The 13,250-nt window shown below is 34.6% G+C and overlaps 1 protein-coding gene across 3 annotated transcripts in view; it reads left to right on the forward strand.

Annotated features, from left to right (window-relative positions):
• Positions 1–13,250, forward strand: part of KIF6 (kinesin family member 6) — a 147,645-nt gene that overhangs the window by 56,846 nt on the left and 77,549 nt on the right. For all 3 annotated transcript variants that reach the window (XM_021392999.1, XM_021393000.1, XM_021392998.1), the window contains exons 11-13: positions 1,879–1,984; positions 2,761–2,902; positions 5,020–5,232. In XM_021392999.1, coding sequence (XP_021248674.1) covers positions 1,879–1,984; positions 2,761–2,902; positions 5,020–5,232 — 461 coding nt within the window. The remainder of the gene's footprint in view (positions 1–1,878; positions 1,985–2,760; positions 2,903–5,019; positions 5,233–13,250) is intronic.

Below are 13,250 nucleotides of genomic sequence, written 5' to 3' on the forward strand. Positions count from 1 at the left end.
AAGCCATGGCCTGAACCAGTGATTAAGCACCTGCTGGGAATGCAGGGCCAACCCAGGGCAGCTCAGCTGCATGCAATGCACCTGAGTGACTGGAAGGGGTGAAGCCAGGATTCCCCCCCCCCCCCCCCTTCCCAGACCTCATTTAAGGGCTGGCAGCGGAGCTGTGGGTACCTTGCTGGAGATCCCTGCCTACTGGAGACCTTCCAATGGCAAGCAGTTTTTCTTCCTTTCTTTCTGTGTCCATGGCTGCTGCATTTGGGCTTGTTCTCACTTGCTGCACCCTGGGATTGTGCCACTCTGCTATTATTGCTGTACTTTCCATTGCATTATAGCAACAGCATTATGCCTGGAAACCTAGAATACGTAAGGGATATGTGATTTTTTTTTCTAATATTCATGGAGATTTTTTGTTCTTTTTTATTTGTAGTGTTTAGATTAGGTAGGTATGTTCTTGTCATATTAAAGAATTAGAACATTTTAGAAAAGAACCTAAAAATAGACTGAATATTCTGCTGTTTCTAAGAACTATCAACCAGTCTGATTTGGTTTAAACTCCTGATTTACATTCTGCTATTTCAGACTTAACTCAGATTTCTGGTGCTCCATACTACTTTTGGATTCCATGTAGTCCCTGAAACACGAAACATGAATTGAGCTGTTGTGTTTTTTTCAAGAATGTCAGACTTTATACATAGTGTAAGAGACAGGAATTAGGAAACCATATCTATAACTGCTGCTTGTTTAATTTGTTTCACTTGACAAGTTAACTTTGACTCATGACTGGCAAAGAAATAATACTTTTCAAAAATAGAGCATTATTTTAAAATAATCATATGTTGTTTTCTCTTCTTTCTTGAAATATTTTCACTTTCTACAGTCATTCTGGTGGTGGTAATGGCATGAATTAGTAAAGGTATTTTGTTTTTTAGGTTTTTAGAATAAATTCATGATACTTTGAGTATTGGTAAGTCTCTGGCAAACAAGTAAAAGGCTAAAATCCCTCCCTTCTACTTCTCAGTTCATGATTTGAGATCCTTTTTTTTTTTATAGGTAACTTCATATAGCTAGTCTAGGCATTCTAGTTCTTAAAAATCTTTGTTTTCTGTTACTCACAGAAATCAATATGGTTCTTAGGATAGGGTGAAATACTGACTATGTCTGTATCTAATAGCTGTAGTGTTCTAATTGTACAAATGTCTGTCTTTTCCAAGTGCTTACACAAATGCCTGTTTCCATGTATGAAGGGTTAGTTCTGCTCATTGTGTGTATTAAAAAAAAAAAAATGTATATGAATCTCCTCCTGTACGGAAAAGTATGACTATCCACCCTTCTCCTCCTTTTTTTTTTTTACCCTGTTTGACTTTTCACGCAGAAAAATTCATGTAGCAATAAGTAAATTTTTTGGAACAAGTAATTTTATGTATGAGAGTCAGCTTACTCTTGTAACATAAAAGGAGATATGTTTTTCTTTTGCGTAAATGACTATGCACATTAAAGGCTTTGAGCATTAGATTTTTTACACTTAGGTTGCTGTGTTTTCTGAGAGGACAGGCTTTAGATCATTTTAATTATGATATGGCAAAAGAACTGAAAGTTGTAAGATAAATGAGAAAATAAGATTTCTTCCTAAATGGCTTTGGTTCTAAAACTGTTAATTAGCACATGCAAGTATGTTTTGATATACAATTATAGAATCTCCAGTATCAAAGCCAGCTTTTAGTATCAGCAGGAAGAGTACACTGTAATTACTTGGACATTGAAGAAAAGTAGCCTGCTAATGTCAGTCATCTTGATAAACCAGAATTTGACACATTACTTTACAGATTTGACTGCTTTTTTGTGTTTTTTTTGTCTCTTAAAAATGTTATGTCTTTGCAGGTTAGATGAGTTAATAGAAACATTTCTGGAAGACAGTGATCCTGAAAGCACTCTGGATATTGGTGCAGACATGCGCAAGATCAAGTACTGTTTCACTTATTTGAAGGTATTTCTTTTAAATGCAGGTTGAAATACAGCTGGGACTGTATGTAACTTGAAGACATTCACAATTGAAAAGAATCAAAAGAGATGCAGTATAGATAAGAGTTATGGAAAATGATAAAACAAACTGTGAAATGCTTGAAGGACTCATAGAAATTTGAAGTTTAACTGGGAAAATGCAGCAGGATTGTGTGCAAGGATTGCAACTTGTGGTAAATTGTAAGAGAGGACTTCAAGTTATTGGAATCAGCTCATAGCAAGTTATTCATAAATGGATTGATGTATCCATGTGTATTCAGAATGCTATGATGTCTTTACTTTTTACAAACTATTTCAAAAGAGATAAAAATAAGATGAAAACACCGTATCCTTGAATCTGTTGCACTGTCTTAATATTATAAGCACTTCAACTCTGAGGAAATGAGATGCACTTACAGTAGAAGGAATAGTGAAGTTAATAGACAAATAGGTCTTATTTGCACTTATTTGCACATTATCAGAAGCACCATGATGCTACAGAATACTGGAGTCATGTTTAGAAAGGATGAAGTAAATTCTATGCATTGCAGTAAAGAACAACAAATACAACTCATCCCATACATATACTCATCCCAAACATATGCATATAACTTGACAGTGACATGATCTTATTCTCTCAAGAGTCTAGACAGACCTTATCTTTTCTATGTATTTTCCAGACAGTCAGAATTGAAAATTAATCTGTAGCTGGAGGTAAAGTTATGAGAGCAATTTTATTTGCTTCTTTATTTCTTCTGACAGTTACGACAGAATCATTCAAAGATTTCTGATGAAAAGCTGCTCTCGCATCACATCTCTGAAGAAAAAGACACCAACAAAGAAGCAGGAAAAGAGGAATTGGAAAAAATGAAAGAACTTCTGCAGCAAAGAGACAATGAGATCAGTATCCTTAGCAGGGGAAAAAATAATATTTTGGTTTCAGCTGGTGTAGCTACAATGGTTTCTCTGTGTGTGAGATAGGAGTTAACTACATGAAATGAATTTCTCTCAATTGCCCCGTTATGTTAAAGCAATTTCTCAGTTTCCAAATTTTATGTGACAAGACTCCTTCTTTACACCTGCTTCAATTTCAGTTGTGACCCAAACCAAAATCCTGGATCCAGGCACCACTTAGCTTTAGAATGGTCCAGCCCAGGTCCAAAAACTGTGGATAAAGCCATGCCTAAAACACTCTCCTCAAGCAAATTAAAACTTTTTGTAGAATAGGAAACTCTGATGCTATGTAAAGATCAATTTATTGCCTTGCAAAGAATAGAGTTTCCTCTAAGTGTTATTTTTAGCCAAATGAAGTGCTGCTTTGGGGACTACTGGATTATGTACCTTTTGAATGAATATAAAACTTATACTCTTTACATGCACGTTTAAAACTTAAATTAAAGCTAAGACTTTCTGCATATAAAAATATTAGACTATGTAGATGTGCTTTGTCCATTTCAGTGCCGTACAGCAGACACAAGTATGTAGGTCACAGTGAAAGTAACGCCTCTTGTTTATTCCTATGGAAACTATAACAGATGCAAAGAGCACAGTAATGCTACTGGATAGAGCAAATTCTTAGCTACAAAACAATATTTTCTCATCATAGTCATCACCATTAGTTCTGCTTTTTTGTCAGTGATGAGCAAGAGCCTGCATGCTGCACTTGCAAATATTTATTTATTTTACAACAGAATAGGTGACCCACTGTCACTGTTGACACTGCTGAAACGCACCACCTACTGCCTCACTGGGCTCACATCCACTGTTTCGTCTCTATAAATGTACAGTAAGTGCCAAAGAATGTTAATAGGTGCCATTTTTTTCTGCATGGAAGAATTCAGTGACACACTTTTGCTTCATATGCGCTTCCATGCAAGATACCATTTTGTAGGACTGCTCATCTGCTGCCATCTGTTGCATGGCAACAAAATGTAACGGAATATTGGTGGAAAGGTTCAACTGCTACTGCCATACCACTGATATATATGTCTCTGACATCGTGGGCCAACACCATGAAATAGGAGGCATTACTTTCAGAGCAGCTCCTGTATATCAAATGCACTTACGCTTGATAAGCATATATGTTTTCGGAAGTACAAGGAAGAAACTTGTATAAATCCATGTAAGCCATATATAGGAGGAATATAGGAACTGAGGTTTTGAATGAAAAACTAATTTACTATTTGCAGCCTCTAAGCTACAGTCTATCATTGTTCAAAAATTAGTAACATGACTTGTGTGGTAAAGTGAGAGAAGAACAAAAGCTTTTTAGTCTAGAAATATGAGATTTTTCTTGTCTGTTCTTCAAGCCAGGAGCTATCATAATAACTATACTGTATAGTGTTTTATTATTGTCATCCAGTCTACTAATTAATATTCCCTAAAGGCTACTTAGATTTTCTGCTGTTCATTTAGAAAAGTAATTAGAATTAATAACATATTAAAAAAATTCAACGTATCACAGGGAATCCTGTAGTTTTGGTTGAATGCAAACAAAATTTTCATTTTAAGACCCCTTTATGCTGTTAGCAAAATGTATCTATATCAACTATGCTTCAAATAAATACATAATAATACACTTCCTCATTAGTTGTTCTGCATATTAGTAAACTTTCTTGTTGTGAAATATTACAGATGTTATACACTTTTCAGTCTACTTGTAAGTTAAGGATTTCTTTTCTTCAAAAATTTTATTTATTAGAGAATTTAAAAGAACTAAAAAAGGAATGTCAGACAATGGGAATCTTACTGGAGTTTTCATTTCTGTTTGACTGTAAATGATCAACAGTTCTGCTCAATATGTGAATTAATTAGTGCTTAGTAAAAATGAATCTCCTGTTTGGGGGGGGGGGGGGGGAAGTAAGGTGGCTGGATATAATTACAAACAAAATTCCCAACTCTAAGTTTGTATTCACAAATAGGTTTCCAAATGTGAATTATTTTACTTAAATAATACTTAGAGATGAAATTGTTGCTTTATTGAAAAGAGATTCTTAATTACTTCCTTAATAAATCTTGCAGATATTCTAGTAAATATGCTAAAAAATGAGAAAAAGAAAGCACAAGATGCTCTTTTTCAGCTCAGTTCTGCCTCTGCTGGTTCTACGTTATTGAAGCAATCACAATCTATGACCCTGGAAGAAAGTCGAAACCCATCTAGATTTTTTAGTCTGAAAGAAGTGGAAGATCTCAGCTCTTCAGTTCACAGGCTGCCTTTTCTTTCCAGAATGAAAGGTTAGTGTAAATGAAGTGAGTATTTATTGGGTTATTAAATATGATCTTCAGCATATTATTCAAATGTATAACAGAACAGGAAATTTTTATTTTCAGTATTAGCGGTATTCTGCTAATTGTATATTTGCAAACGCATGGATATAAATCTATAGCCCTCTCAAGGTAACGATGGCTTTAACAAACTGATGAGAATCTTCTGTTGTACAATTATCCTAAAAAAGAATACAAATCATGTTGTAGGATCTTAAATCTTGAAATAAATTTGTTCTCTGAAAAGGATTTCTTGAGCATAACTCAAAAAAAAAAAAAATTACTAGAAAACAACTTTTTTCCCCAGAGGATCTGAAAGTAATGACTTTAGCAAAAAATAAATCTAAACTAGCGCAGCAGATATTGAAAGAAGTTTTGTACAGGCATTGCACAATATCCTAAAACAGCAGTAAACACATTTTACTTTTATTTTTTTATAATCTTCCAAACTAGGAGAGAAATATTACGTTCAACTAGAATGAGTTTCATTAATGCATTCAGCTCTGATATCAGATTGTGAACACAAAACTTTTTGTGACTGAGTTTTTGAGTTTTGCTTGTGCTATACTATTTAGGTGTCTGTTTTTTATTTAGCCTTTTCAATATACTATTGTGATTATTTCAATTATTAAAAAAAGTGATTAAATGAACGGAAGTCTTAGTTCCAGAAAGGAAAGGTAGATACATTTTTGTGCATTTGAATAGCTCTATTAAAATTCTACCTTTCTAGAGCAAGAACTTGGTAAATATGAACCAATTCAAAATCTGCATTCTGTTGTATTTCAAAATAATATATCTTTGTCAAGTGTTTCTATAAATCATATCATTTGCTAAAAACTTAGATATGAACTGATAAATAAGGTGTTCGTTTAGGATATCTAACACACTACAGTTTTACCACGTACCATTTGTAAGCAGATACATACAAGTATGTATGTAACTGATGATAAAAATTTTAATCTAGTAGTAAAGTCATTTTTTTGTTATTCAAACTTTACTGTAACTGAGATGTTCTGTAAAATTTAATAGATAAACATACCAAATTACTTTTCATTAAAAAAAGTTATTTTGGACATATGGTTGGCACAGAGGACTTGCCACAGTGAAGAAGTATCTTTGGCTAAAATTAAATCTACCTGACTCCCATCCTGTTAGGATAATGAGTTTTAGATGGGCATCTGTCTGGAATGAAAAGGTAATGTGTTCTGAAATTAGATTTTTTTGTATGCAACTAGATTGCGTATTACATGGTTTGAAAATACCTGTAAACACATCCCCTTCTCTCCAGTCTTCTTTTCAATTAGCGTTGGATCACGTTCTGATACTTTGTGACAATCCATGTGGCCAAAAAAACTATATCTTCAACAATCAAGATGGTAAATGTGAACAGAAAAACACTTCCCTAGGACATTTTACAGTTAATAAAAATAATAAAAAGTCAGTCATTTCTGTGAGGGCTACAGATACAATAATCCAGAAATAATTATTTAAATGACTGTATATGTCTGCATGCCTTTCGAGAGGCCTGAGATCCTGCTGCAAGTCTACTCCAGCAATGTTGGTAGCATAAGGGCTCTAACATTCCATAATGTGTAGCTGTTATAATGATAATGCTTTAAAAAAGTATTTCTTAGTGTTTGTATTATTGTTCTCAAGGAATACTTTAGAGTAACAAATATAAGATAACAATAAATAATGTGTTAGAAACCATGTTAATAGTACAACCCATTCAGCCTTACCAGGATGCCTTAAAACCAACCTCTGGAGACCAGTTGTCTTCGCAAGTATAGAACAAATTTTCCATGATCTCTCACTCTTTTGTGTCTCTGAGAATGACAGCAATTTTCCCTAATTTATAAACAGCTATATTTTTCTCATTCTTTTGATTTCTTAGATTTCTGAAAATAACAAGCTTCGATATGTGTTCACATTGAATGTGTTATTTATGTTCATAAGTTCTTGAACAGTCAGGAGATTATTTATTTTTCAAATCAGTTTGTAGTTAGAATGAGCCCAGAAGGCTGTCAAGAAAGAAAGGTTTGAGAGTCAAATTCAGCGAAAAGAAAGCCAGTAGTATGGCATGCAGTCAATGACATGATTAAAAAGAAAAAACAATCATAGAATCATAGAATACCTGGTTGGAGTGGACCTTAAAGACCATCTAGTTCCCCTGCAGTGGGCAGAGACAACTCCCTCTGCTCAAAGTCCCACCTAACCTGGCCTTGAACACATTCAGGGATGTGACGTCAACAACTTCTCTGGGCAACCTGTTTCAGTGCCTCACGACTCTGAGTAAATAACTTCCTCCTTACACCTAAACATTTCCCCTCTTTCAGTTTAAAACCTGTTTTAGTTTAATTTTTATAATAGTACTGTTGGATCAACATCATACAAAGAAAAAAGACTTATCTACTTGAAGCATCCTGTTTTATCTGTAGGCAAGTTACTATTTTGAGAACTGTAGCTGCAAAGCACTATAAAAACTCAAGTGGTTATTACTGTTTTTATTGCAGAGCTTTGTCAGTGTACAGATACAGTGGTATATTATCAGCCAAAAGCCATCAGCTATACGTGATAATGATTGGTTTATAGCTCTCTTTCCTTTTAAACTCAGACCCGAACTCATGTATATACTGCAGATTTTATTAATCCAATAGATTCTACCTAACAATTCAGCAAAATGTTTTGAAAAAACACCAGCTGGTGAAAAGAATGTTAGCAACTTTCATGGCAAAATTAGGTATTTTAATTCTCTAATATCAACTGAATATATATGTTTACTTACAATTTTCCTTTTGGCCTTCAAATTTCTGTATGGATTTAAGAATCTGACTTTCTCATTATAGGAATTTCTCAGATACAGAACTCCTATAATAATAAATTGTCATCTCTTTGTGAAAGAATAAGAAAAAAGTTTAGTACAGACCATTTTACAAAAGCATGAAATGCTCTTCTCAAGAGTTGGAAATTACTGTAGACCTCACTGGGTCTCATAACTAATTTTTCTATTACTGTCTTGTAAATCACTTAACACATCTATTAGAGAAATCTCAGAAAATTATACTGCCAACCCCAGAAGTTATAAATACTGACTCATATGTCTTAAAGATGAGGAAAAAGTACTCACATTAGTAGATTTCAGACCAGATAGTTTTGAAATATGAATAGGCAAAAGCAATATCTATTAATATTCTGAAAGAAACATGTTGTGCGTTGTAAATAGTTTTTCTATATTTTTAACTGCTTATTTAAATATAAGGGCTCATGGTCAAAGTGACATCGTTAGTAAATTATCAAAAATAAGGTTTGATACCAATAGGAAATCTAATAAGAGTGACTGAAGTTAGACATTTGCATTGTTGTTATAGTTCTTCAGATGTATTACAGCCTGTATCAGGATATTCTCCTGGCTGATTACAGCAGAGGAATACACAAGCGCAGCATCCTAGTGACGTCCTAGGTTTTGCTGATGACAGTAGGTTATCCAACATTGAATTCCTCTGCTAAAAATTTTACCAGTTTACTTGCTGCTAGATTTGTTGTTCTTGGATCCCAAGTGTCCTCTTTTAGGGGCGTGTCATAGGTATCATTCTCCTGTAATTCAGTAAAGCAATAGCACAACACTTTGTTTAGATTGGAAGGTTGCCTGCTGCTGACATTTTGGCAAGCCAGTTTCCATCACTGAGGGCCTTTTGCACATTGTATAAGACAATTAGCTTACAGTGAACAGACCAGAGTTTTTTATCTTAGTCCAAGTACTGTGAAAAAGGAGAACTTAATTTTCAATACCCATTTTAATCACAGAACTCTCTAAATTATAGATCCACAACTACATGAGTAGGTGTGACGAACATTCTAACATAAGCAGTGGAGATGGGCTGGCTGACTGCAATTATTTACTGCATCACGATATCTTTCATAAATCTGAAACAGCCATAACTCTCTGGCTGTGAATTTAATCTCTATTTCAGATGAGCATTCCAGAAAATGCAAAGATATTAGCACAATAACTTGAGCTTTACAAAGACTTTTATTTTTAATACAATAATTTACCTTACTGTAAAATCTATACTGCAGGTTTTTTTGTTATTAATAATTTGTAACTTGAAGATATCTAATATGTGAAATCCTAACCCAAATATAGAGCTGCAAGTAGTCTTCCTCAGGAGATGGTGCCACTGTTACGAATAAGTAGTTTCAGGATAAATCAAAGTACAAATAATTCTGGCAAAGCAAGAAAAAAATCAGACTTCATCATACATGTCATTGGAGTGATAACCATTGTGTTGCATTTGATTTTTGTCATATCACTTTTCTTGTGCAGGGAAATCTTATTTTGAAATAGATTTCAGTCTTCTGCTTGCTTGTAACAAAGCTGTTGGTGCAAGAGACATATATCATTTTTCCTCCTGCTGGATTTTTTTCTACTGAAATACAAACATTTTGGTTACCAGAAAACAGTGTACTCTTACAAAAGATTTTATTAGGATCATGTTTTGACCATTTTTAGCTATTTCCTGTATTTCTAACTGAGAAGATTTGAGAATTTTTTAGTTTGGTGGAGAAATTCTCTGCTATGCAACCAAGTCAGAATTGAAGATCGTGTTTTGCTGGATAGCTTACAAGCGTGTACAAAAAAAAGAACATTTCTCCTGAAGGGCTGACAAGTTAACTTTAAAATGAGAGGTGAGAGATGCTTTCTGTAAACAGATGGTGATTATGAATAGCAAGACAGTAGTGATGATAACACACCAACTGTTCAGTTCTGAAAGCTAAATATTTTCATCTTGTATTTAGACTTCTCAAAATATTTATCTTGGCTCTTTTATATATTTATGTAATAATCTGGGGGAAAAGTTTCCTTCTATTGTTGGAAAACCCACAGAAAACTCCCTACTGGAAAGGATTGACTGAAATTTTCCATCATAATCACTTCTATGTCCTTTGTTCAAAAAAAAAAAATCTGAATCCACTAGGATAACCAAGTGTTTACTACACATATGTATGTCTTGGGATCATTTGTGGGTACAGTAGTGCTTTGGAATATCTGGGGAAAGATTTCCAGGCCCTGTGCTCCTGACTGAGTTTGTCACCAAATACACGTACGTTTTTTGGTCAGCAAAGGAACTTACTGATGTACTTCAAACATTATTCAGGCTTCCTCCTGATACTTCTCATCCCTCAGAGCAGAGTACATCTCCTGTTATGGGACTAGATAAAAACATGTATTCCATTCATTCTCAAGCTGAACTTCTACCAGCTTAGATTTTCATTGCTACTCTTAAAACATTGCATAGCAATTTTATGAGGCTATATTTCTGATAATTTTAACAAAGTTATTTTCTGGTATTTCAAGTCACCAGATAAATCATATATTGCTCCAATTCACAGAATCACGGAACCATAGTGGATGGAAGGGACCTCTGGAGGTCATCTAGTCCAACCCTCTAACAAAGCATGTTCCCTACAGAAGATTGTACAAGAAAGTGTTCAGGTGGACTTTGAACATCTCCAGAGAAGACGACTCCACAACTTCTCTGGGCAGCCTGTTGCAGTGCTTTTTCACCCTCACAGAAAATATTTTTTTCCTCTTGTCTGGATGGAACTTTCTGTGTTCCAGTTTATGCCTTTTGTCCATTATCCTGTCACTGATCACCACCGGAAAAAGCCTGGCACCACCCACTTGACACTAGAAGGACCTAGATGTCCTTGTGGACCACAGCTTGACCATGAGCCAGCAGTGTGCATTTGTGCCCAAGACTGGTGGTATCCTGGGATGTATTAAACAGAGCATGGTCAGCTGATTGAGGGAAGTTATCCTCCCCTTCTCTTCTCCACATGTGGCCTCACCAGTGCAGTATTGTGTCCAGTTCCAGGTTCCTCATTTAATGAAAGAGAAGGAACTTCTAGGTAGTGTTTTATTTCCCTTTTCAATCTTGTAAAATGGAAAAAAAAGTAAAAGATTTTTAAAAGTACTTTCTAGAACAAACTAGCTTTCTTTAAAAGGGTGACAGAGCATTAGAACAGGCCATCCAGGGAGGTGTTGGAGTCTCTGGAAATATCCACATTTGGATGTTTTCCTGTGAAATCTACTGTACAGAACATGCTTTGGCAGAGGGTTTGAACTTGATGATCCCCAGAGGTCCCTGCCAACCTCTGTGATTGTATTAAAAAAAAAAAGCACATTTGATTGCATTAAACACCTAGACTATCATACTATACTTTCCACTCTGATAACTGTGTATTTATAGAAGTCTTGACTAATCTGTTGTTTTTTTCTTTTTCAAAACCTATTCTTCTGATTATACTTCTTCCAAAATCTTTATTTTGTCAGAATCCACAGTGCGTTTTGCTTGAGAAAAGACTTGGAATTGAACTCACTGAGATTAGTGAAAAGTAAAAAATGAATGAATTAAGAAGTGCGAGACTCTAGAAACATCCATGTAAACAACAATGGAATTATTTTTTGTTAAGATGTAAATTTAAGTGAGTTCTTGCAATTGGCATTTCATACTAAAGATCTGTGTGTTAGGATTTTTGTCCTCTTAAATGTTTATAAATATGAACATGGAGTAATTTTTAGGAGATGAAGCCCAGATTTTGCTTTTCTGGCGCTAGATCTTCATTTGTAACATCAAAGGCAGATTTTGTAAGTTGTAAGGATTTAATGAGAGGAAGGAGTACTTTCACTGATTTTTTGGAAACACTTAAACTTTATCTTATATATTGAAAGCGCTGTTATGTAAACCACTTACTACTATATGGCCATCAGAAGCTTTTTGTTTCCCCACATTTATTTAGTTTTACAAAAGATTTCTGGCTTGTCGAAGATGCTCATAGTGTCTTTCTCTCAGTTTCTCAGCTTGGAATTTCTACTGATGTGGAATATATGTTTGGAAGCTTGTTAAAGATGCCTTTGGCAGTTTTTACAGCTTTCCTATCAGTCTGTTTAGAGGGGGAAAGTTTCCAGTATTTTTATGCTTGTTTACTGTTCTCTTATCCACATTAGTCTGCTGAAATGTAACCTAGTGTTCCCTGGAAGTTTTCTACTGTTTCAAATCTTTTCAACTTCTGGATTCATTGGCCGCTTTGGCTGCCTAAAAGTGATATTGGGTTCTTCAGACAAATCCTTGCAGATGTTTTTACTTTTTGTCACTGAACATCTTCCACTCTTAATATTTTAGAGGTAAAACATGCTCGTGAAAGTTTCTGCGTACTTGAAGTATGATTGAATGTCAAGATTGTCATATTGGCAAATATCTGTGAAATGTGAACATCAGTCTCAAGAAACTACAGTGTTTTCTAATAGAGCCACTACATGCACATTGTCTGTGCATGTGGTTAATAGAAAACCTTTTAGGTTAATGTTCAGATATTTCCATGCAGATGCAACTGATTCTGCTAAATAAAACTACGTTTTGCCAGTGTATTAAGTTTTAAAATGGCTCTTTGTGTTGTGGTCCAAACAGAAACAGATATTGCCTTGTGAGACTAGTCTCAAGATAGTTCAGTAGAAGCTCAAGTGAGAAATCATTCAAAATACCTCACAAAAAATCACTTTTTTTCCTGATATTTGTAATGCTTTTAACAGGTTAAGGTAAGATTCAGACAAATCTTTTAGGCCAGTTTTATGTTTGCATATGTAATTTTTCCATTGAAGACAGTGGAACTATGACTTTTTCCTCATTAAGGCACTTAATGTTTTGGATGATTTTGCTGAGTAAATCAAAAGTTGTACAGTTCAATTACCTCCAATACATTGTGTTTTATCCCTTGAAATTTTAACACTGGGACATCTGTTTTGTAACTGTGTCTTTGTTTTGTTCATTTTTAGCCACTTTGCTGCTGTAAGTTCAGAAACATGTTTTAAAAGAAAAATGCCAAGTGAGCAGGGGAGTAATGTCATATTTAGGTTAATCTGAGAAAATTTGGAGCGTTGACTTTGGTGTGAAAGAACAGAATAAACAAAGTTCTGGAGATGAGCTGTG

The sequence above is a fragment of the Numida meleagris genome, chromosome 3 (assembly GCF_002078875.1).
Source record: "Numida meleagris isolate 19003 breed g44 Domestic line chromosome 3, NumMel1.0, whole genome shotgun sequence".
NCBI classification, from domain to species: domain Eukaryota; kingdom Metazoa; phylum Chordata; class Aves; order Galliformes; family Numididae; genus Numida; species Numida meleagris.